Here is a 25,397-nt window from a genome sequence, read left to right on the forward strand (position 1 = left end):
AATAAACCCAGTACTTCACTATAAAGTGATTTTAGATAGGAATGATTCCACACTACAGCCCCTTCCATGGCCGTGCTTTTGCAGGACCTTGTCCTGCCCGAGTTCCTGGGACAGGGCAGCAGGGAACAGACACAGAAGCAAGGGCAGAGTAAGGGCAGTCATAGCCGTGGGAACAGGGACAGGTGACAAGCCAGGAGCAGGGCCAGGCTCAGGGCGAGTTCAAGTCTCCGCCTCAAGGGTTGGGCCACCCCCGCCTCCGCCCACCCTCAGCACCGCCCACGCCCGAGGGTCCGGCGGGACCGTGGCCGAAGGAGCCCGCGGAGTCGTGGTGGGTGGCGTAGGTAGGGAAACCGCCCTGCCGGCTTGGGGCAGGCCAAGTCTGCCCGCAGGGGAGCCCTCAGCGCCCCAGGAGAGCCCTCAGCGCCCTCAGGGGAGCCCTCAGCGCAGCCCTCAGCGCCCCAGGAGAGCCCTCAGCGCCCTCGGGAACCCTCAGGGGAGCCCTCAGCGCCCTCAGGTCTCCCGCGCCTGAGGAGGACACCCCCCCCACACACACACACTCCTGTCCTTCAGGGTCTCCTTAGGGAACTCTTTTCGGCGCCTCAGGGGCCCCGGAGCGTCTGAGGGACCCCTCAGTGCCTCAGGAGGACCCGCCCGCGCCTCACAGCGCTCCCCAGCGCCTCAGGGGACCCCAGGTACCTCAGGGAGCACCTGCTGTTCCACACGGGAACTCGCCTCTGGGGCGTCCCCCGCGCCTCAGGGCTCCCTCAGCGCCTGGCGGCTCCCGCGCCTCGGCCCCGCCGCCCCCCTTGGGTCTCAGGGGCTGCTCCCGATGCTGCCGTGTGAGGGGCAGGACCCGGCCCCGTGTGGACTCCGGCCGGGCCTGGGCTTCCACTCATAAATCCCCCCCAGGAACTTCCCCCAAAAAAGAGAAAACCCATCTTTGGAGCCATGGCTGTTTTTTCAAGGGCTGTGGTGCCTCACCTTTCTAACATCAAGCACAAGGGGCAGAGTGAGGGGTGCAGGGCTGAGGGTGTTGGAGAGCAGCAGATTCCTGAGGATGAGATTTTAGTACTTTTAGTACTAAATTGCTGATATTCGGTGCTAAGGTGGCTGTAGAGTGGGGAATCATTGCAGTTCCAGGGCAACTTGGGACCTTCCAGCCCCAGTGAGACACTGATGCCAGTGTTGTACCTTGTACTTGAACAGCTGGCCCGTAATGGCTCAGCTTGGTCTGGGTGATGTTTCCTCCTCAGTAAATCAATATAAATGTGGTATGGTTTATAAAACATGTTTTCTTACATTTTTGTCTCACCTAAATCAGCTTTATTTAGTTAATAACCTCACGTTGTAATTACAACACCTTTGTCTGCTTTGATTGCATTCCAGTCCTCACACTGCCTGGGTAAAAAGAAAAAAAGCTACTTTGCTAAAATATTTAACATGTTAAAAATTTTGCAGGTGTGTATTTGTTTAAATATACTTTTATAGCTGTAATCTGTCCTCATTACTAAATGAAGCACTAAATTTAGCATAAAAGCTGTCACCATGTTCCAATCAACATGTCTTAATGACTGCCAACAAATGGAAATGAGGCTTCCAGAGGAAAAAGAAAAGCACAAAAGGTGCAAATGCTGAACAAGGTTGGATCAGCTGAGTTAATAAAAGGCTGCATTAGGTCAGGAGTTAAATCACCTCGCAGTGTTTGTGCTATTACTTTAATTGTTACTGGGGAAGTCAACTGGCTGTGGACATGGCAGCATCCCTCTAGGAGCTGATTGTGGTGTTTCCTTTCATTAATATCCCCCATTAACAATGAGATGTGGAGATCTCCCAGCAAGTCATTTTTCAAACCAGTTAACGCAGGCCTTGTTAATTCCAGCTAATGGAAGTTTTTAATCAGGATTGTCAGGTGGTGCTAAATCAAGCACCTCACTCAAGTGAGAAACGTGGAATATCCAGCGTTATTGCCTGTATCAATCAGCTCTCCACTCTGGTAAAATGAGTATTTTCCTCTTCCATCCAGGCTTGTCTAAGTGAAACAATTTGGACTCTTCTTTTTTTTCTTTTTTTTTTTTTAACCTTTTGAGGTGTCCCAGAAGAATCATTCCCTTATTCCAGCCAAGACCGATGTTAGCACGTTTCCTGCTTACCCTTGCTAAAATATTAACTGCTACTGGCAGACCTCCAGTTCTTTCACATTCCCCCTTCACACTTCCTAATGGTTGTAGGAATTAACATTTGTGGTTTGGAATATGAGAAATGCATTCTGAAGTGGCACCAACTGACACCAGGTGCAGCTGTGGCCCTGAATTTCAAATGCTATTGATCGTTTACCAGTGAGCAGGAGTTTTCATGCTCTGCAGGCTCAGTGCCATGGTGTATCCTTGGTTTGCTTTACTTTACCTGTCCTGCCTGGCAATTAGCTTTCAAACTCTGAGGAATCTCATTCTTACTTTAATATAGATGAGAAATAGCAGTAACTGTGTTTTCTGCGTGTCTCATACCTTCTTTATTTTTCAGGGTTTAGTTACAAGTGGGTTTTTGAAACACAGGATGGCTACTCAACAGCTACTCAAGGAAAAGAAAAAGCCCTGTAAGGTAAAAGATTCAAATATGGTGATGCAGACAATCTTAGCTCTCAGTTTGGGACCTGGCACTTGTGCCTGCGGAGGTGGGAACACTTTTTGTTGTCTGCACTGTGCTTAGTTGGATTAATTCCAATTCAGTGAGAAGCAGTGTGGGGCTCTGACATGATTTGACTCAATAAATGTAGGCTCATTAGGTGTGCACAGAGCTTTATGAGGAGGAAGAACAGTAATAAAGTAATAGAAGAACTAAATTTAGTGCAGTGTCCACTGCATTGTTCGTGTTGGCATCACACAGTGCATATTTACTGTAGCTCCAGGTGCTATTTTACAGCTTGGAGTTAAAATCACTCTGTTGGCAACTTAGGCTGCTGTCAGAGCTCAGACCAGCAGCCTTTGGTGCAGCAGTGGTTGCCACACCAGGCCTGGTGCTTGTGTGACACCAAATTAAAATTGCACACCTTTTTTGAGGGGTGGCTGTCTGTTAAGTGCCAGCATTGGTGCAGTGGAGGGGGTGGGAATGTGATAAAGGAGAGGGTACATCCAACCAGTGCACTCTGCATCTGAGTAATTACATCAGATCTATTGATCTCTACCCCTAAATCATCTAATCCACCCACCTCAGACACAAGTCTTCCCTGCCTAGCTTAAACACCAGAGAAACCTTAAAATTACATTTCTAAGTTACCCTCTTCCCACCTGCTGAGACTTGTTTCTAAATATAATCTGTGTTATAGTTAAGAAGGTGCTATTTCTGTCCTTGCCATACTTTTCCAGGAAGCAGTGCTGTTCCCTGAGAGCATCACCACAGAGAAGCAGTCCCTGGTGCTGGTGAAAAGGCTCCTGGCCATCTCTGTGTCCTGCATAACCTACATGAGGGGGCTGTTCCCAGAGGGCTCCTACTGCACTCGCTATCTGGATGGTAACACCTGCAGTTTGTGCTGAGTGCTTCTTTCTACTCACTGTATTTTGCCTATAATCTGCTTGTGTGTTACCTTCTGGCTGTGCATGTGTGTGAGTTCACTTTGGGTGGGAGCTGGCTACCAATTCTCAAATCTTCTCGAGTCTGGGTGCAGACAGAACTTCTGACAGAGAGCATGGCAAACAACCTTGAGCTCCTGGCTTCTCTGGTGGTGTTCCTCTTGGTTTAGAGTCATTCCTTGGCATTTCCAGCCCCATGAATAAGGTCTCAGAGCCAGGAGAGTGATTTTAAACTCAGGAAGTTTTAAAAATTTACTCTTATTGGAATGCTTTATTTTCTTTTGGACCTTTGAACCCATGAAGTTCACGTTTTTAGTTTTCATTGGGAGGCTGAAATTAGATTTGTCAGTTTTCATAGAATTGTAGAATGGTTTGGGTTGGATGTGACCTCTTAAAGACCAGCAAATCCAACCCTTTGCCATGGGCAGGGATACCTTCCAGTAGACCAGGTTGCTCCAAGCCCCATCCAACCTGACCCTGAATATTTCCAGGAATGGAGCATCTGCCTTCTCTCTGGGCAACCTGTTCCAGTGTTCTACCACCCTCATTGTAAAAACCTTACTTACATCTAATCTAAATCTTCCCTCCTTCAGTTTAAAACAATTTCATTGTTGGGACTTGGGTTGTTTTTCCATGGAAACTATCTCATAAATGCTTTGGGAATCAGACTTTTTAAGGAAAGAAAAGGACTTTCAGAACCAAACTCTTGTCACGCGATCCCAAGAATTAGTGGTGCTTTGATTCATGAGCATCTTTATGATCATTCAAAGTGTGAAATGTCTCCATGCATTTCAGTCCATTTCCATGTTGTCCCTTATGGCATTAGGTTCCCTGAAACATGTTCACATGTACCTTGTAGATTTGGTTGAGGGCACAGAAATCCCAAATTGGTTCTTGATCCCCTAAGCCTGAAAAGCCATTGGTCAATGTCAGGTCTGTTTAGTGCCTTTTTTGTGAGGGGTCTTAACATCTGGCCTGCTCACATCTTCAAGGGCCCCTTGCTTGTGTCCTAAGGTGTTATAAAGCCCCTTTTCACCTGTAGGACAGGTGTGCCTTTTGCCATTCTGAATGCCTGGAAGCACAAGGTAGAAGGGGCTGTGTGGAAAAGCTTCACAGGAAGTTTATTGTGAACACAGTCATTGGGACATCACATGGATGTTGGTGAAGTCTGAATGCAGAAGGGAAGGTGTTAGGGAATGGTTGAGGATAGAGTGGAGAAGAGGAGGGAAGAAAGGATGAAACTGCTGGTGTTTTGTAATAAAGCTACAACTCCATCCCTTCTTCTGGGAGAGCCCATGGCTTCTGAGGAGAGCAATGACATTTGCAAACCCAGCAATAAACTTGTGTCAGCCCACCTGGGATTCGGTGGAAACCCAGCATTTCCACTCAGGAGGGACCTTCAGATAAAGCTTGTATCCAAAAAAGGGGGAGGATGGACTGGTTTAGTTTCAGTGTTTGCCCAAGAGCTGTGATAAGGATTGTAACTATGTGCTAAATCTGGTTTTGCAGACCTCTGTCTAAAAATTCTCCGAGAAGATAAAAGCTGTCTGGGATCACTGCAGATAGTCAAGTGGTAAGTGAGTAACAGTGAAACCAAGACAAGATTGTGCTGAGTAGGAGACATCTGCCCCTGCATTCTTCTTCTTCCTGAACTGGAAAACATTGTGCCCTGGTGCCAGGGGAGCTCCCACTGCAGCTGGGGGTGCTTGGTCCCTGTGTAAATGGGACAGAATTAGTGACAGAGATCATGTGAGTTCAAGGTCTGTGGAAATGTTGGCTGCAGTGAGGTCATGGTCAGGCCCCAGAGCACATGCAGCAGCAGAGGGGCAGAGAGAGGGTGAAGACTGTCATGAGATCCTTTCTGTTGTGTTAAGTCTTTTCTAGTTTCACTTTGATAGGGATTCTTGCACTTGTTTTTCAGTATGTACAGTATTTTATCTCCCTCTCTAAGAACCCCACAGTTTTCTTCAGGATGTATTTCACAGTTGGCAAGTTCCCAACAAGCAGCAAAACTGTCCCTGATGTGCTAAGGAGATACTTTACTGCACATCCTTTGACTCCAAGAGCATCTGGAGTCAAAGATATGGCCATTTCTGCTTCAAATATTTACTACTTTGAGAAAATCCATTGCTGTAAATTCTGCATCAGATAACAAAGATTTACAAGACCAGACATGTTCAGATTGAGCTGAGCTCTGTACAAGGCTGATGGGAAAAGAGCCATCAGAGCTCTGGCTCGGGAACTGGAACAGAGCACTGAGCAGGGACACACTCAGAGCCTTTGGCCTCCAATCCTTGTCTTTGTCAGGATTCAAGCAGGCTCTGGGCTGACAGGATAATGCCCCAGAAGTATAAACAATGCACAGATGCAGAAAGGAGGATGCTGCCTTTAGCATTGACCTGAAAAGGACTTCACAAGCCCCAAATATTGATGCTTGTGTTGTCCTAATTCCAGAAAAAATGCCCTTTAACCCACATCTAATGAGTGTGTTTACAGATCAGGAGATAAATGTTGCTGGTTAGTATTAACATGTTTTTTTTCCCTGGCAGGATTCAAGGTTGTTTTGATGCTTTGGAGAAGCAGTATGTAAGTGGGTTTTTTTTTCACTTTTTAATGGAGAGTCCTATTTCTTCATAAAGGACAAAACTATCCTTCCATTCCTGCTGTATTTCTCTTGTGATCTTTGATGCACACAACAACCTCTACAGCTGTGGGACAGGGGAAAGACCCTGCCCTGAGTATGACATTTGGGATTTTATGCCTTGAGCTCAAATCCTGTCCACTTTCTCTGGGCTCTCCTGTCCATGGTGTGGGAACCAATTTTCAGCCTGCAATGGATTTCCCTTAATTCTGTGCTCTACATTTGTATTCTCTTATGTCTGATAGAGACCCTGCCAGGCAAAGCTGAGATCTGGATCTCCTGCCTGTTTTTGTTTCTTTGGGAGAGTTCTGTGCTTCTGCTGCCCTTCATCTCCTTTTCCCTGATCTTTCCCCTTATCTTCTCTAACCCTCCGGGCTGTTCTCTCAGGCTCAGAATTTGTCCCTTTCTTTTTTCCCCTTAATTCACCAAATAAGGTATGTAACTGCTTGCAGGACAAAACCACCTAGTGAGTGCTCATATTCCTTGCTGATTCTCACATAAAAACTGCCCTGCACAGGAAAAAGCACCAGTTGCTGTCCTCTGTGTCAGCACTGTTCACCAGCCCAGCTCCTCCAAACCAGGTGGGGCACTGGTTCTGGCAGTGATTATCTGAGTGATTCTCAGACATCAGTACAGCTGTCAGTGTGCACAAGATAATTAACAATGTTGTGAACACACTTGAGTGCTCACTGACAGCTCTAGGGGGTTATTTATGAGAGACATAAATTAATTGTTTGACAAGGATTAAGGAAAAACTGAGGGATTTAATGCATGTTTTAAGATTGTTTTTAAGGGCAGTCCCATATGCAACTCCTTGATAGAGCATAAATTAAATACCTTTGAGGAATTTCCTAACAGAAAACAAATATTAACCTTCAGTAGGGATGGGTGCCCTTGTAAAGAGATTTAATTCAGTATTTGGGGATTTGTTTGAAAGGAGTCCCAAGGGAGATTACTGAGCATGGAGTTGTTTTTTTGGGAAACTGTGAATCAAGCCAGGCAAACTGGCCACTAGGTGTTGCTGATGCTGTGCTGGGAAGAATCTGCAAAAAAGGTTTTAACTCCTGGTTTGTTGAGCATATCTATTTCTTCTCCCTGTGTAGGCAGTCGGGGTTTGATAGGACTTGCTTTTACTTGCCCACTAAGGTTAGATGTTGATTTGGTGTTTTGTTTTGATTTTCCCTCCTTAGCTACACGTGGCTGTCCTTGCAGTAAGTAAATGAATACAAAGTGGTTTTCTCTCCCACCCCCTGCTTGAAAGAGATACAGAGTCAAGGTTGTGTCAACCCATTTATGCCTTTTTTAGGAGAAGCCAAAATGTTTGTGATTTTTAATAGAGCTGTGACCTTTCTTAGATACAGTAAATGTGGAGTTCAAGGCTGCATGGGAATGTATTTTTCTCAGCATGTCAGACTTTTGACTGAGGCCTTATTTGTGTCCTTAAACTCTGAGAGGCACTTGCATGTGATTCCTGTTGTGGAAGCTGCCATGTGCTCTCCTTTTCCCCCTGCAGAAGAGTCCTCCTTATTAATCTGATCCTGGAGAAACCACACACTGGTGGTTCCATAGGCAGTTGTTGGCCCCAGCCCCTTGCAAAGCACCAGGAGCTTTGCTCACCATCTACTCTATGCATCATCTGAGCAGTTAAATCCCAGGCATCAATAGCTGCCTGTGAGAGTTGGAATAGGAACTAACCTCATTCCTCCAATATTGCACACATGAGTGTCTTCTACCTGTCTCTGAAGTGGTAAGTATGGATTGCTGATAGAGGAAGCTCTTTCCCAGCCATTCCTTTCTCTGATCCCACACTAAAGATAGCACAGTCTCTGCTGTAAACTGAAAATATCCTTGTTAGTCACTGGTTCAAGTTGTCTCAGGGAGAATGCCCTCACTGTGCTTTCTTGTAACAGATTTACACCAATCCTGAGGTAAGAGTCTTAATTAATCTTTAAGGCAGCTGAAGGCATGGGTGAGTACTTTTGTATTGAGAGTGGAGGCTTAAGTCCTACCCTGACATAGCTCCTTGGTGACCCCATTTCTGTTCCTGTGCCTTCACTCCCGAGTGCCAGCTCAGTGAGCTGCATTGTGATCAAACACCCGGCTGAGGGCCCACCAGGGCCTCACGCAGGCATGTTAGCAGACAACTAATGGGCATGTTCACAGTTTTTAGTTTCCCAAAGAGAAAAAATGGGAAGTTCAACATTACTCATTTGCAAACCACCTTTTTAACAGCCCTGATGAAAAGAGCTGGTTTGTCGTGCAGGGGTGTAGGACAGAAGTCAGGAATCCCTTCAGACCTGGATGGATGTGTTGGGTAAAGCCTGTCCTTGGCCTCTCAGTGTTCCCTGTTGTGTTTCTGTTTGGTTTCATCTGGGAGGTGTGATCCAGGAGTGCGGCTCTGCATCCATGCTGGAGATCAGAGAACAGCTTCAGACCTTTTGCACCTGAACCTGGTTCCAGTTCTGCTGCATGGCACCTCAGAGTTTGGGGACAGAGCAGGAGCTGAGCCATGCCAAGGCTGGGATTTGCAAGGAAGGCTCAGAGTTAAGAGCTCAGCTGAGCTTCTACTAATCAACCTCATTGTCTCTGGAAAAAGTGAATTATAGGCATGGAATTGGTGTACAATAGACCCTTTCTCTTGGGGGGAAGCTGTCTGTTCTTCCTTATTGTTTTATTCTCTAATTCTTTTAAATGGAAAATCATCCACTATTTTTGTCTACCTCAAAAAGACTCCAAGACCGGTGAAATTCAGCAACTTTTTCCAGTGCAATATTGTTTGGATTTTCCTGTGGGAAGAGTCCTCCAGGCCCTTGTCCCCATACAGAGCATGGGGCCAGGCTTCCTTGTGACACTGGTCACCTGTGCAGCTTCCCAGTTTTCCTATAGCAAGGGACACTGGCAGGATTGGCCAGCCCTGGAGCCTTGCTAGAGACTGAAGTTGGAGAGCCAAGCTCACAGAGGAAGTAGAAGGAGGAGGCAGGAAGTTTGTAATTTTGTTGTGATTTGTTCAATGCCACGTAAGATGTGGCTGCTAAGAGAATTTGCCAAAGCTTGTGCAAGCAACAATAGAGTTAAAATTGTCAGCATATCACTAAATTAATGCTATGCTCTGGCAGAGAGTGTGAAAAGACTCTCCAAGTTCAGGATACATCTTGTTTGTGAAAGTGATCCATTTCTGCTTCTCCTCTTGTTACATCTCTAGACAGTCACTGAAATGTATCAATTCAAATTCAAGTACAAAAAGAAGGTGCCCCAGATGGACATCTGCAGGTAAGGATTTGGGCTGATTTCTCAGGGTTACACTAAAAACTGTATTTTTGAAGCATTAAGAAGCTGATTGCCCAGAGAGGTTGTAGACTCCCCATCCCTGGAATTGTCCAAGCCAGGTTGGGTGGAGGAACTTGGTTTAGTGGAAGGTGTCTGTGCCCATGGCAGGAGGTGGAGCAAGATGAACTTCAAGGTCATTCCAACCCAAACCATCTTGTGATTCTGTGGTTTGAGCAGGTCCAAGTCATTAAGCAGCTGTAAATACCATCAGAGTTGAGGATATTCACCTTACAGGGTATGAACTGCTGGGAGGATGAACTGAAATGCTCTTTCATAGCACCATGAGGCCCCCAAAGTACACCTGAGCCAAGGACAGTTGACAGAAGTGGTGCCTCATCTGGGCGGTGATGCAGAAACCAGCCCAGTTGTTGAGCTTGATGCTGTCTCAGCTATCAACAAGTGTTGTTGCACTTCCACCAGACAGCCTCTTGCTTTCAGATGAAGCTTGCTCATGTTCCTGTTCCTTCCACCATGATCCTGTGCCCAGGATTTTTTTCCCTTGAGCATTTGCATACGTGTGTTCTGCTTGAGCAGCCCTGTGTGGGTGACCTGAGAGAACTTTCACTTAGGATGCCTGAGCTAATGGTGCAAAACATGTGGCAGGAAGTAGCAGCTTTTTGCCTCTTTTTGGCACTCTCTGTTAGATATTTAAAGCTGTGTTTAGTAGGCTGTAATCCTGTGGAGCTTCAAATAAATACTATCAAAGGCCGTTGGCTATAACCAAAGCAAAGGAAAATAATTAACCTTTTTTTAGTTTGTTCTGCAGTTGCCACTGGTGAAAGAGGGATCTTGGAACTTGCCTGGACAGCAAGAAAGCTCTACTGTCTTGTGTGTTCCTCAGGAAGCTCCTCCCCAGAACTCCTGGAGTGTGCCCTTAGCTGCTCTTTCTCTAAACACATCCAAATAATTTGTACCATAAGGCAAAATTATTTTCTTTTGGGCAAATCTGAATTACCTCTGGAATGACCTTTTGGCTGTGCCCTCCATTTCTACTTTAAAGCTGCTGTCCCTTGTCCTCACACTGAGGGGAGGAGGAGATCTGGGATTTGAAAGATAATAGATAGTCCTTGAGTACTTTGGGGTTTTAATCAGCCTTACTCATTAATTCCTAGAAATAAGAACAGTCCCCATATGAAGTTGGGGTGTCCATTGTGTCATACAGGGAGAAGCCAAGCCATCTTCCTGTCATGTTTGAATGTGCTCTGAGGATCCAGAGCCTGTGGCACTGAATTCCTGGGCTCTGTTTCCTCAGGGATTGGCAGTGCTGTGGCAGGCTCATGCATGTCCCTGCCATCTTTAATAATCCAGAGTTCTGGCACAGATCAGGGAATTGTGTCATCTTTGCTGTCAGCTCCTTCAGCTGATAACACTGCCTTTTACACCTGCAGCAGTTGTTGTCCTGTGCAAACTCGGAGTTAATCGCTCTGGGAGAGATGTTTTGTGGGGCTGCAGCATCACATCCAAAGGGTAAGGGGAAACTTTCTCCTGAATGGTCCTTGCCTTATTTTAGATGAACTTTGGGCGAACTTCTTGCCACAGATCCCACTCCTTCCAAGGTTCAGTTCCTTATCTTCTGCTTTTTGCCTCCCTCCTGCATGAAAATCTCAATGTTATTCCCATATTGAAGCAGTGCTTGACTTGTTAATTCCTGTGGACATTCCTCTTGCCATTTCTGACCTGCTAATTCCACAGTTTGTAAAGGTGATGCATATTCTACCTTAGGCACTGCCAGCATTTTCCTCTCACTGTGCATTTCTGAACATGCAGGATTTAATCAAGGACCACAATGTACATCTAATACCACAGAGTTTGGGCTTCATGATCTTAGAGGTCTTTTCCAGCCCTAAATGATGCTGTGATTCCATACCTTGGGAAGTTAAGCTGTTCCACAGCCACCCAGTTTTCATGACCCAAAGAAGTTGAACTGGAAGGAGGAATTTGTCTTAATTTGTTTCTTTCTGAGGTTCAGTCAGTCAGGTTTACTCTGGGATATTATTGAGTTACTTTTTTACTACTTTTGATGCAACTTGGGCTGATTTTGTTGGGCACCCTCCAGCCTATGTGTAGTGTCAGGGGTCTTCCAAAGACATAATGAAGGAGCTACACATCTTTATGACCCCTTCTCATTGAAAGTTAGGGAAGTTCAGATCCCTTACTCACACAGTGATTCATCTGCTCTGTCTGAAATTAACTGGCTGCTCTGAATTGCTCATCTCATCTACCTCAGTTTTAATCAAAGAGAAGCAAGCTTCTCTAGAGTGCCAGTCATCCCACTCATGTCACCCATGGGTCTCTGTCTGGACTGCTGGCTTGGAGCAGCCAGCTGACATTTGAATGGGTGAAGGAGGTGAGAGGAATGCCCCTTCGTCACTGCTGAAAAATGTGCCTCTGAGCTGCTTTTTCTTACATGGAATTGAGTGAGAACATGCAATTCACTTCTCTTCAAAAACTGCAGAATGGACTTGAAAATAACCCCCATGATGAATCGGCTTTAGATGGGATCCTCAACTCATTCCTCTCGTTCCTGAAATTGCTTAGGTGAAAGGCACTTGTTTTATGGTCCTTTGATCCAATTTAATCATGTTCAAACAAGTGAGTCATGACATTTGTATAATGGTTGCCCCAGCTCCAAATTCTGTTCAAATGTAAATGCCAGGCCTCTGAGTTTGGAGCGGGTGTTCTGCGGATGCCACCCCATCCCTGGAGCCTGTTTCACTTCCCTGTTTATCTGGAAATTACATAAAGACATTGTAGCTTTTTCACTGGTGGTTTCAGACAAGTCACTGGGTACTCTGTGTGTGTAATTGGATCGTGAATATTCATGACTGAGGATAACAAATCCATTATTCTTCCAATTGTAGCAACCACAGGGAGTTTGTGGCTGGGCAGTGTGGCAAGGATGTCAAGCAGGCCAGCAGGTTCCTGCTCCGGAACCTGTACGTGCTCATGCAGGACCTCGGGCCTCTGCCCAATGACATCACCCTGAGCATGAAACTCCTCTACTACAATGATGGTAAGTGGACAGCAGTGTGTGCCTTAGGGAAGAATTCCACCATTCTCTGTAATAATGGAATATCATGAATAAATCATATTCATGGAATATTATGAATAAAATAAAGCGTAGAGAAGGTGAGATGGAAGAAGCTGTTGGCTGATAGCACAGAGAACTGGTGTAACACAGTAAATCTGATGCACAGAGATGGCAGATGTTTTGAGGAAAGGATTGAAATCCATATAAGAAGTACAACTATGTGGTGTGAAAGGGAGAAATCCTTCTTCCCTGGGTTTTTGGGTTTTATTGAGTTTGTTTCTTTAAGGAACAAGGAATGGCAGGTTTTGCTCCAGCACTTTAATGGTATCTCAGCATCCTGAAGAAATTTTTTCTTTGAGCTCCCTGATAACATTTGCTCAGCTCATTTTACCCTTTGCATTCTGTCCCTTCCTCCTAAAAGACCCCAAAACATGGAATAGTTTTAGTAATCAATGTTACTCGAAGCTGGTTCATAACTATTCTTTCTAAATCAGACGAAGGAGAGATGGAACTTGGTGTTCCTGACCTCATGGGGTTTCCTCTCCCTGTGCAGTCACACCCAAGGATTACCAGCCCCCTGGCTTCATGGAAGATGGCAACCTTGGTGACTTCTTGTTTGCTGGGGATCCTGTCCACCTGAGACTGGGCTCAGTCTCCACTGACTTCCACTTCATGAAAGTCAAAATGATAGCTGAGAAGAAGAGGGTGAGGAAGGCTGACAGCAACCTGATCCAGAAGAATGGCCCTACTGAGATCTCCCACCAAGGGCTGGACTGCGAGGAAGAGGAGGAGGAGGAGGAGGAGAGCACAAAGGTATAGAAATAGCTCTCTTTGATTCTCACTGGAGGAATAGTTTATCTAGCAAAAACCTCCCCTTAAAAGAAACATTTTCTCTATGGATTTACCACCTGGGTGTATTTTTTAGGTTATATTATCTAGACAAAATGTCTTTTGCTTTACAGAATCACCCTTGCCCTGTCAGAGCAGATTACAATGAGCATGAAGGGGACAAAAGTGACACCCATCCAGGCAGGAACACAGAAGCATCTTCTTTTTGCCTTAAAGATACAGGTAAATGCCCAGTTTCAAAACTGAAGGAGCTTTCTGCTCCTGATTGTATCCAAGCAAAATGTATTCCACATAATGTCCTGGGTAAGGTCTTTCAGTGTTGTGAATAACAGTAGGTTTTTTGAGATATTAGAGGAAAATTGTTTTCCCTGTGAGGCTGGGCAGGCCCTGGCACAGGGTGCCCAGAGCAGCTGGGGCTGCCCCTGGATCCCTGGCAGTGCCCAAGGCCAGGCTGGACATTGGGGCTTGGAGCAGCCTGGGACAGTGGGAAGTGTCCCTGCCCAAGGGAGAGGGTAGAACTGGATTGGTTTTAAGATCCCTTCCCATCCAACCTATTCCATGATTATGTGATTCTCTAATATTTAGGTTTCGGATGAGCAGAGTTTGTCAGGCTGTTTGAACTTTGTGAGAGATTGAACTGTAACAAAGGGCCCGTTGATTATGCTTGGTTTGCTAACAGAAACATTTAATTTTGTATCAGTATCTTTGTACCTCTTTATCTCAGCAGTTTTTTTGAGATACAGAGGAAATGCAGAGATCATCAAAACCAAGTTACATTATCTCCTTGTTCAACAGAGCTCTTTTCCTTTAGCTGTTACAGTTTGACTTTTGCTAATAACTTCCATGTGGGAAAACATACATGAAAACACATGAGAAAAAAAGCCTTTTCTGTGCCTAAAACCAGCTCAGCCTCTGCTATACCATGCTGTGTTTGACCTTCGAGGCTCTGGGATATAGCCTGTGGAACAATACCATCTAGTGACAAAATAGTAAATAGCATTCCTGGGATTGCCAGGCACTAGGATGAAGCAGCTTCCCTGCCGGTGAAATCACCTTTGCAGGTATTTCTCCTGCCGATTCTCTGATGACTAATAAGGAATTAACTCATCCTGCCACTTTTGTTGCTCTGGGGATTTTAACAGGATCCTCCTCCTCTAAACAGTTGCCTGATCTCATGAAACTGGGGCACTCTGGACACCCCCTCAAATTTTATTGAAACTGTCTGAAAGTTAATAAATATTAACCAGGGCAGATCTCCCCTCCTTTCCCCATCCCTCACTTATGGCATGTCTAGACATAAGCTTTGTTTTCTTAGATCCAGGTTAAAAAGGAGATTATAATTGATAGAGCTGCTGCAAGCTGATGTCATTTGACACTTTATGCAGAAATCTCTTTCTAGGAATAAACTGCCACTGCTGGCAGTGTCTGAGAGCAAAGCTTACACAATTTCATGAGATTTTTTGCTTCAGTGGTTTAGTCAGGCTTCCAGATTTTTTTATTTTTTTTTATTTTTTAATTAAGCACTTTGCAGCTAATTTTGCTTTGCTGTTTGGGTTGCAGGTAGGAAGAATAAGAGGGCAGTAAAGAAGATGGACAGGATGCCTTGCTCAAGGGCGTGTCAGCAGGTGAGGAAGCTTTAATGGTTCTGAGATACTCCAGGCACAGGGGAATTCACTGCCATGGATCATTGCATCATCAAAGATGACACAAAATTCACTAACATTAGTGGATTTATTGTGCAGGGTCACAATACATAGCTGCTACAGAGTAGCAGAGGGATGTAAACATAAACTGGAGGCATTTAGGAAGAAGCTTTCCACGATCAGTTTATTTCCTCCACCCAGTACCAAAATTTGATGCTATTCTCTGGAGTTGGTACCTGTGAGTAACACACCCAGACTAAGCCTATCTCTGTCCCAGCCAGGCTGGTTTACCTGTGGGTGGTTTTGGATTAAGGATCTGAAATCACCACCCTATTTTAGGTTTGAAGGGTGTATTTTTTGCCTAATATGGTCTTCACTTCTCCCCTCTTGCTTCCAGACTTTCTTTACATGTGAGTCACAGGTACCTAATGAATCCTATCCCTTTTTGGTTACCCCTCTGGGGCAGAAAGAATTATCCCCTGGAGGCACTGATCTCTTTCTTGATGGTTGTTTGAGCAACCCAAAGAATTAGTACAGACCAGGTAGGTTGTTTTAGATAAGTAAAAATTTAATCTCACCCTGAAGGCTGCCCAGCCAAACCCTGAGTCACCATTAGAGCCCAAACTCACGGGAATGTGCAAAGGTTTGTTCAGTGACATGGCAAATCTCTGAATACCACCAGACTTGCCTCTTGATCCTCCTCCCATTCAAATTAGCTGAGAATCATGTGAGCTTGAATGGTCAGAAACTGCATCTTTACAGGATAAGCTAATGAGAGTAGGAAATTGCTACTAAAATTTTCCCCGCCTCTGTTGAAAAGAATCCTAGAGTGTCTAACCCAGACAGCAACTGCAGACTGCAGCTCAGCCTGTCATTCTAAAGGCATCTACGAGGTATTTGCCTTGACTCTGGATCTTAGAAGTGAACTTCTGTGCCTAGGCTGGTATTTTTCAAACTTTAACCACATTTTTTTTTCCATGTCACATCCTCCGCTTTCCTTCTGATCATTGTTTATTCTGTCGTCTGTGAAAACAGGAGCCTTTTTTGTTTGCGACTCATGGTTGCCCCACTGATTCATGCTCTGACCTTCTTTTGGGGCTGTCACGATGACCAGCAGAGCCTCTCTCGGCATGTGCATTTCATTAAAATTCGGTAGCAGGAGTGAGAGTGTCTGAAGGTGGTGGAAACAGCATTAGTTGCTGAAAAATGGAAGAATCACTTTATCCATCATGTGTTTCCAAAGACTTAAAAAAAAAAATCCCAAGCCCTGGGAGATTCTTTTCTTAATGTATTCTTTGATGCTATTTTTAAAACCTCATAGCTTAGAAGCTAGCTAATATTTCACCCAGTTTAGGGAAAAACAAAGTCAAGCCAGTAGTTAGAATCATCCCTGTAAAGCCTGCACTAATAAAAATTTGACACTCTTTTCCATATGAGAGGGACTTTCCCTTCTTTTCTGAAGGAAGTGGTTAAAACAAATGACCATTGTGTAGTCCATATGAATCAGAAAACCAAGCTGGTGGGTGAAGTTTGTCCTAAAAAATGAGGAGAAGTTGAAGTGGCTGGGAAGTCTGAGTTAGGTGTTCTCTGACAGGATCAGGTGTAGGTGAGATGGGGAGGAACAGACCTGGTGGGGTGTGAATGTGAACACCTTGTTGCCATCCAGACAGTATTAATAGAGTTTTCCAGCTCTTGGGTTGGTTTGGGAGCCAAATTTTTCTGAACTAACCAGAACAATTTGGAGTGTCACAGAAAATTTCTGTCTGCACAAGGATCTGATATTCAAGAAGTTCTGAGTTCAAAACCGTTACCCACAGTCACAAGTTGCTTTTGGGAATGTGGGTGAGCACATTTCTGCTCTTCAGCTGGAATGAATCCTTCTGACTGCTTGGTTACCAAAAATAAAATCTGGAATTGAGTTTATTGGTCATTATCTTGCTGACCTAGAGCTCTTCAGAAAAACCAGGAATGAAAGTATTAAAGGCTTATTTTTGTCTAATTGCCATGGGACAGGCAAAGGATGTGGATCTGCCAAAAGAGAAGCAGCTCTTCCTACCCAGTGAGAACTGGAACAGGCCTTTAGGAGTGGTCACAGAGAGTCTCTGACAGAGGGCTTTGCAGGTTGGGGGAAAATTTCCATGTTCTCCACTGGCTTCTTATCTGCCATCACATGATTGATGATCCTCAGGATCAAATGAGAGATTGCCCTTTCCCAGCAGAGCATCTCTGCACTTAATCATCCAGAGTTAGGCACCAGCATGTAAATCACCTCTCCTGGTTTCAGGAGCCTTCTGATTGCATCAGTTTGTGCTCCTGTGCTATCTTTGTGCATCTTCCTTCTTTCCACTGGCATTTTAGGAGCTGTGAAGAGTTGGGGGAAATAGAGACTTGCTGTCCATTAGTTTAACTTACAGAAATCTGCTGATGAGAATGAGGTCCTGCACTGAACTTGGGATAACTTCTGAGTTCTTCAAAGAACTCTTCTATCCTCTTGTAAAGAACATCCTTTAATGTCCTTGTCCTGAAAATTGATTTTGGTCAGCTTTGTCTTCGTGTAAGCAAACATGTTGCAGTGGAATGAGTTTGGAATGAAACAGAACTAGAAGATGAGTAAAATCTGACCATGTGAACGCCTCTGCAGGCTTTTATCTCCCATCAGGAAGCTGTGGGCTGAAGTTCTGGGGTGGTCCTTGGAGCACAGACTCGGTGCACAGAGAGGCAGCCATGCAGGGAGCCCTGGCTCGCCCTCAGCTGGGAATGGTGTGGCTCTATCAGCACAGCACCAGGCAGCTCTGCCTCCCAAGTTTCTGGCTTCATCAGCTGCTGCCAGACATTGCTGCTGGGCTGGCCGTGCTTCTAGACTGCTGTGGGACATGAGGCAGAGTGTTGACACTTGGCATTGTGTGGGCATCCCAGTGGGATCAGTGATGGCTCAGGGATTCTGCTCTGGGATTCACTGGCTGCTGTAGGCAGGCTCCTGCCATGTGGATCAGCTCTCCTGACAGGAGCTGTCTGCAACTGGGATGTCTGGGGAGAGGTTCATACCTAAGTGTTGTGAATCAGGACTGCTTTAGGCCTCAGAGGACAGTCTGTCTGGCCTCCAGCTGCTGCTCCTTGTGCAGAAGACTTGGCTACCTGGCCTTGTGCTCTTTCTCCAAGGGGCTGTGTGGACACTGAGTTTTATGGATGATGCAGTAACACCTGTCTGCTGTGCCAGGGATCAGTGTCAGTTACCTGATGGAGAACTCAGAGCCCCTGTCAGTGCCCAAAGGGGCTCCAGGAGAGCTGGAGAGGGACTGGGGACAAGGGATGGAGGGACAGGACCCAGGGAATGGCAGAGTTGGATGGGATATTGGGCAGGGATTGTTCCCTGGCAGGGTGGGCAGGCCCTGGCACAGGGTGCCCAGAGCAGCTGGGGCTGCCCCTGGATCCCTGGCAGTGCCCAAGGCCAGGCTGGACATTGGGGCTTGGAGCAGCCTGGGATGGTGGAAGATGTCCCTGCCCATGGCAGGGGTAGAGTGAGATGAGCTTTAAGATCCCTTCCAGCCCAAAGCATTCCACAGCTCCTGTGCCCTGCTGAGCTGCAGTGTTGTACAAGCTTCTTTTGGCAGTAAAGATCAGCACAAGTGTGTTCAACTGCAGAACAACAGCTTGGAGATCAAGACCTTTGTTGTCTGATTTTTCCCAGGCAAACCACATTCAGAAGTGCCATTACAGAAGGCAGTTGAAGGATGAAACCTGCCATGTGCAGAGCAATAGAAAAGCATTTTTCTGTGGCAATGTCATTATCTTGAACTTTTGCAGAAGAGAAAAAAAAGCAGCAAGGTTTATCTCTGTCTGTCTATCAAGAGAGCTGTATCTGATGAGAAGTTCCCAGAACATTTTCTCCTCCAAACCAGCTGAAGCTACACAGACCCAAGCAATGAAGAGAGAAAGATTCAGAGATGAGCTTGCCTCTCCTTCCTGTGAGCTCAGGCCATACTGGGAGGAGTGAGACAGGGAGGTCAGGAAATTCCTGGCTTCTCTCAGTTCACGTCAGATCCTTAGCTGTATCTTGGGGCCATTCATCCCTTCCATGAGTTATCCCTGTCTAGTGTGCAGGAAACAGTTTCCTAGTGATCTCTGCATGCAGAGGTGAGGCCTGTCACCCCTCAGATCCAGGGAGATTTAACCTTTGCACCCTCAGATTCCCTGGAAGCTCCCCCAGGGACATCTGTGGGAAGATGAGGCGCTTCCATGCTGGCTGCCATTCCGTGTGTTCATGCTGTGCATTCTAGCAGCCAGACCCTCTGGAGAAATCCACATAAATGAAGGTTGGACATATCTAATATCCCATGAGAGGCTGCTGGGTAGCCAGAAGGAGTGTCCATTGTCTTTTTCCCCTCAGTTACAGAGTGGAATCAGGATTCTGGGAAGTGATTGTGATCCAGCAAAGAGAATGTCCATCATGGAAGTGGACAGGATTGAGTGGCTTGAGGGCCCTGGAGGAGATGAACAGGAGAGGTATTGATAATTTTGTCTTCTGACAGGAATTTTTGAAGCATGTTTTTTTTGTACTCTGAAAAGATCTGTTCATTGATCTTTTAAAAGCTACAAGACACACAAGATGCAGAACGGAACGTGAGACAAAAGAGTGGCACTGAATGCCAAAGGTTTTATCAGAGCTGAGGAAAAGGAAGAGGACTGGTGATAGTCAGCCATGTCTTGGCGTGGTTTCTTGGCAGCTTTCCACAGCAGCACCACACTGAGGGTCTTTCATTGTTCCACCTGGCTTTCACACTAACCAGTGTGATCCTCCTGCACAGATGGAAATCAGGATGGATTCCACTGATGTCAGTGTGACCACAGCACTGGAGACTGATGGGAGCCCAGTGCTGGGGTTTAACCTTGGAGCCACCCCTGTGCAGCCACCAGCATCAGCAGGGCCCACCAACCTGCTCAGAGCACAGGGAAAGGGAGAACATTCCTCAGGACCTCGTCCTCTCAGGTGGTATCTCCAAGGGATGAGGCTCCACAGCCTCCCTGGATGACTTTTGAGCACTACTTGGTTGCACTCACAGTAAAAAAATAAAAAGTTTGTCCCAATGTTTAAATAGAATTTCTTGTATTTCCATGGAAGTGCTCAAGGCCAGGTTAGATGGGCATGGAGCAGCCTGGGCCAGTGGAAAGTGTCCCTGCTTATGACAGGAGAGTGGAATGAGATGAACTTTAAGATTCCTTCCAACACAAACCATTCTGGGAATCTGCGATTCTGTGGTTTCAGTTTGTGTCCATCTCCTCTCATCCTTTCACTGACACTTTGATGTGTCCTGTGACCCTGGGTTTTTGCTGTGCTTCAGAGCACAGAGCAGCCAGCTCTCAGTGAGCAGGCAGGAATTGGGTCATAGGGCACCAATCTGAAGATTCACCAGGTTGATTTTTGGAAGTGACAAGAGTTTGCTGTGCTGTTGAGCCAGTGGTAGCTGCAGCTGAAATCACAGGATGCCTCAGGTCACTCTGATTAACATCCCTGATGATGAGAGTCCCCTGTACAAACTGTGTTGTCCTGACACCTGAGGGTCACTCTGCCTTATTTCAGCAGCTCAGTCTTGTATCTCAGCCCTTATTCTTCCAGCTTGCTCGATGGAACTGCACTTCTTTTGACATTCATGTGCTTGTGAATTTGTGGGGATAGTTACAAGGTACCAAACAAAACCCTCCGTGTCCTGGACAAAGGGAACTCTTCTGAGGGCATAAAATCTGCCAAGTGCCAAACCCCAGCATGGGGCAGGCCAGGGACAAAGAGGGACACAGCCGAATGCTCTTGTGCAATTTTAGCTGTTCTGCATAGGATGCCTTGGGAAGCAAAACACATGTCAGGAAAGCTGTAAATTTTCTTCAATTTATGCTGGGAATTTTTGGCTGGAATATGTGGGGACACTGGGGATTGCAAACTACAGAACACAAATTCTGGGTCCTGATTGTGTCTATCTAAGAATAGCAGTGCTGCTGTGGTCTATTCACTCTGTTTCATCCACCAGTCTGCCTTGGGAAGGCTTTAATCTAAGTCTAATCTATTTTTAGCCTGATATCTTCTCCAGACAATGCACAGCTGTCCTGTGAGTTTTATGCCAGAAATTAGTAACACTTGTATGATTCACAAGTTAGCTGTAGTTCTACAGGAAAACTCCTGCGGCAAAATAATGCTTTTTTACACGTAGTAAAACAGGAGATTCAAACTCACTGTGTGTTCATGGTGTGACCCAGACCCTGAACTCTGCCTTGGACTCAGAGTCAGGAGGTCACAGAGCTGCCTTTGCTGCTTGCTCTTGTCCCACCTGTCAGCATGGTCCCTTTTTAGGGTGAGGGTGCAAGGGGCTACTTCTTGTTCTACCTGCTTTTACAGCACCTGGCTCATCCATGGGACTGAGACTGTGTAAGAGGAAAAGCAACATTCTCACAGTCCAAGCTCTGACATCAGTTATTCAAGTGAAGCATCCCAGTACATGAGGAAAAATTAGAATTAATGAACTTCTGGAGGCTTTGATTGTATGTTTAATCAATGGGAGGGATTTCCTGCTTCTCACCACACCGTTGAGGAGGTTTACTTTCTGCTTCAAGTCAAATAAGCACACGTCAGAGCTGACTTAATCCCCTTTAGAGCAGCTTTTCTGGGGAAGAAGCCGGAGTGTTTGGTTAAGGATGGGAGCTGAAGTTGGACTTGGGGTCTGTTCCTGGCTCCGAGCTCCTACGTGAGCTTGGGCAGGGACAGGCCAGGACGTGTTGGCTTGGGTGAAATACCTCTCACTGTTGACATCTGATTCATTGCATGGGTGAATGGTGCTTCTCTAGAGCCCTCCATGGCTTCCTTGGATGTTTTCACTCCTCATCTCAGGTTCCTGCGAGGTGCTCGTGCTGCCTGTGGTAAAGGGCAGGAGAACTGGGGGGAGCTGGAGTGCAAGCAGCTGCTCGTCGTGGCTATTTCTCCCTCTCACAAGTATCTCATCCATCCAGGAAATTCTGGAGGAATAACAAAGGGATAAAACCTTCACTGAGTAGCTCTCTGGGCTGTGGAAGATCCATTCCTCAGTAGAGGAAATTAAAGCACCAGCTCTAGCTAGGTTTAAACTAAAACAGAGGGAGAGCTGCCCCATCCAGGTAATGGGAAACTGGGAATTGTGTCCCTGCTTTGTTATGTGGCCAGCAGGACAGGGTACAAACCCTGCAGCTGTGTTAGCACTGCCCAGGTTTTAGATGCAGTGTTTCCTCCTCTGGGCCCTTCACTTGAAAAGAAAAAAAAGGAAGCTGACAGGTTAAAACGATGCCAGGGAGAGCAAAGTAAATAGCTGCCAAAAATGCCAGTTGAAGCAGCTGAATATCAGGTGAGGAGCTGTAACACAGAGCCACTCATGGCTCTGTCCTCAAGCAAACACACCTTGGGCAGCCTTGGAAAGCTCTGTCGGTCTGACTGTGCAGGATGAGGGAGAACCTGCCCAGCCCACTTTGGCATGTTCTTGTTTTCTCTGTTTTTAGGGAAAGGAAATTGTACTTTTGCATTAAGCAACATTGTATTGCTCATAATGAAGAGGAGGGAAGCAAAACCATTTGAAACACGATAGAGAGGCGAAGTGAGGCTGTTTCAAAGTATTTTGCTGTTAATCCCTAATCAGAGCTATTTCACACATTAGAAAGCCCATTGCTATGCAGAGATTGCCGAAGCCGCATTCCAAGGTCAGATGGAAAGCAAGCCTTGGTGACGTGAGCGGGGAATTCTATAATGACCACATCTTGTAATCTGGAGACCTTGTGCTCATCCCCGGGATGTGTTCTGGAACAGTTCTCTATTAACCCCTTGTGCCTCCCCTGCTGCAGTTCTAGGGTTCCTCGTGCCTTGCAGTGACACTAGAGGGAGGTGCTCCTGTCTGGGAGCAGGAATTCTCTTAGCACTCCTTTCCCTCTCCATTCACCTCGCTGTCACCCAAGTGAACTTTGTTTTGGAGGAGAAGCTCCGTGCCTGGTGTGTCCCCTCAGCCCCAGTGAGAGAGGCCACACTGCCAGACTGTGCTTCGTCCCTTCTGGGTGGGCGACAACACACGCTGCTCTCAGCAGCTCCGGATTATTATTGTAGAAAAGCAAATATGTGACATGATAAGGGGGATAAGTGAGTTTGTCCCCTGGCTCAGCCAACACTTCAGCTGTCATCCTGGCTGTCCATCTCCCTGTGGTCTGTCTGAAGTGTCTGTTCCATTGACTCACTTATATTCTCACATATCTTTATCTGTGCTTCTTAACCTCTTGATTTGCAGGCTCAGAGTATTTCTGGGAGAGGTTTGTGTCTTTCTAGAGGGAAGTTAAGTCTTTTGGAAAAAAGCTTGCTTGGCTTAGTTATTTTTCACAGACTCACAGGTAGTTTTGAAGCCTGAGATTGACCAGCTCACACTGAATTCCCTGAGGTACAAACAGAGGGACTGTGTGTCTTCTCCTGAAAGGCTGTGACCACAAATTTTACTTAAGTGCACTGTTATTTTTCATGTGTTATGATTATCTGAGGCTGGTGGAGAAACAAATGTCCTGTCAGCTATTATTTTCCTCAAAAATCTCCTTATTCCTGCTATTTTCTATCAGTGATGGGGAGGTGGGTCCTGTCCCCTTGCCACCAAACCCATTCCCTGTCCCTGAAGCTGAACCTGTTGCTTGCACAACTCTTACATTCCCTTACATCCAGCACTCCAGTTTTGATTCCTTGCCTAATTGCTTTTCTGGGGAACAGGATCACAATGAACAAAGCCAAGAAGATCCAGGCACACACATGGCACTTTTGGAAGCTGTACTCTTAAACTCATGTTGCAGGAGCATGCCCTCTGAGAATGATCCCTGTTTCTGATGGTTCTTACAGATAAACCTCCTGAACCTTGCCTTCAGCCAGGAAGAGGTAATAGGACCTGAGAAGAAAAGGAAGGTCAGTGAACCAAAGAAGCTTCCTCTGAATGGCAGAGAATTCTGTTCTTTCTGACACGTTTGGAAGGTGTGAGTTTGCATTGTCATCTGACTACAGAGCAGTGTTTAACTCTTCCCTGTCCCACGTGTATTTCTGTATGTTTGTCTTGTGGAAACTCTGGATTGCCAAAAGACAGCAAGCACCAGAACTGTCATGGCATTGTCAACCTGCTGCACTTGTTTGATGTTCTTAAGCTGAGGATTTATCATTCCACATGAATGGTGTCTGTGTGCTTCTTTCTGCCTCTTTCCCCCACACACCCTGCCCCTCACTGGATAAATCCCCTCCTCTGGGGCTGGACTGTCCTGTGCCACTGTCACCCCTGTTTAATGGCATTATTTCCAGATGGACTCTGAGGTGCCAATGCCAGCAGGCAGCTTGTCTAATGATCCACCACACTGTGCTTAACTTCACCCTCTCTGCTGTTTCCGGAGCTTAGATTTTTTTTTCAAAGAAGGGGTCTTATCTCTGTTGAGTGCAGAGATAAACTAATCTGTACACATTTTCTGCTGGTGCTGGATGTTTAGGTTTTTCTTCTGACTCTGCAAGTACTGTTGCCATGACTGTGTTATCAGCTTATTTCTAAATCAGCACCCCACTGTGTGCCGAGGGGCTCGGCAGCTCGGCTGATATAAATATAAATTTATAATATAAATTGTGTTGCAATGGCCCCAGTTTAGAACCAGCTGTAAGAAAGGTGCCTGGTGGCTGCAAATACAGGTAAAGAGAACAACACATGACAAGTGTCTGAACATAGAGTCTGGAACTCTCATCTGCTGTGGCAGTGTCCAAGACTGGCTGCAGACATCAGGGCCCTTCCTTCCTGCTGGAACAGTGATCTTTCCTTGCCTAGAGCTGCCAGGAGATGGGATTGATGCATCTCCCTTCTGTTTGGACTCTGCTTGGCCAGAAAGTTGAAAATCTCGAATTGAAGGCCAGGCTGGACCTGCCTGACTGAGCAGAGGTAATGCCCAGGCTGAATCCCCTGAGATGTTCTGTCACCCTCCTTCTCCAGGTGTTGCATTGCAATCCTAAAGCCAATCCCACAGCTGTCCCCCCTTGGCCCATGGCAAACAGACCTGTCCCTGAACCCCCCCCAGTGTCTGGCAGGTTCCATGGCCTGATACCTATTTCACAAAACCTGCAGAACATAGGAATTCTCCATTTTATCCTCACTTCCACGCCATGTTCTCATTTTTGCACCTGTGGCCTAATAAGCCAGTTTGTTCACATGCCAGAGCCAGGCAGCACCTTTCCTCCTGCCTGGGTTTTGTAACAGTGTTTGCTCTCAGGGCTGCACATCCAGGAGTGAGCCAGGTTCTGCACGTGGGCTGCTGTCACCTCAGCTCTGCCCTGGCACTGC

The 25,397-nt window shown here is 46.2% G+C and overlaps 1 protein-coding gene across 7 annotated transcripts; it reads left to right on the forward strand.

The window, feature by feature from the left end:
* The first annotated feature begins 230 nt into the window (after positions 1-230).
* HORMAD2 (HORMA domain containing 2) lies at positions 231-24,253 on the forward strand. 7 transcript variants are annotated; one of them, XM_015644444.2, is made up of 13 exons: positions 231-328; positions 2,521-2,598; positions 3,363-3,507; positions 5,076-5,139; positions 6,116-6,152; positions 7,398-7,418; positions 8,118-8,135; positions 9,410-9,477; positions 12,396-12,547; positions 13,119-13,378; positions 13,528-13,636; positions 14,975-15,039; positions 23,933-24,253. In XM_015644444.2, the coding sequence occupies exons 2-13, from the start codon at positions 2,554-2,556 to the stop codon at positions 24,047-24,049; spliced, it is 1,101 nt and encodes a 366-aa protein (XP_015499930.1). In that variant the 5' UTR covers positions 231-328; positions 2,521-2,553; the 3' UTR covers positions 24,050-24,253. The 7 variants fall into 7 exon arrangements, with proteins under 7 accessions (XP_015499930.1, XP_015499934.1, XP_015499935.1 ...); XM_015644445.2 differs by having other exon boundaries at positions 253-341; XM_015644451.2 differs by lacking the exon at positions 8,118-8,135 and adding an exon at positions 10,923-11,001 and having other exon boundaries at positions 306-328.
* Positions 24,254-25,397: the final 1,144 nt, after the last annotated feature.

The sequence above is a fragment of the Parus major genome, chromosome 15 (assembly GCF_001522545.3).
Source record: "Parus major isolate Abel chromosome 15, Parus_major1.1, whole genome shotgun sequence".
NCBI classification, from domain to species: Eukaryota; Metazoa; Chordata; class Aves; order Passeriformes; family Paridae; genus Parus; species Parus major.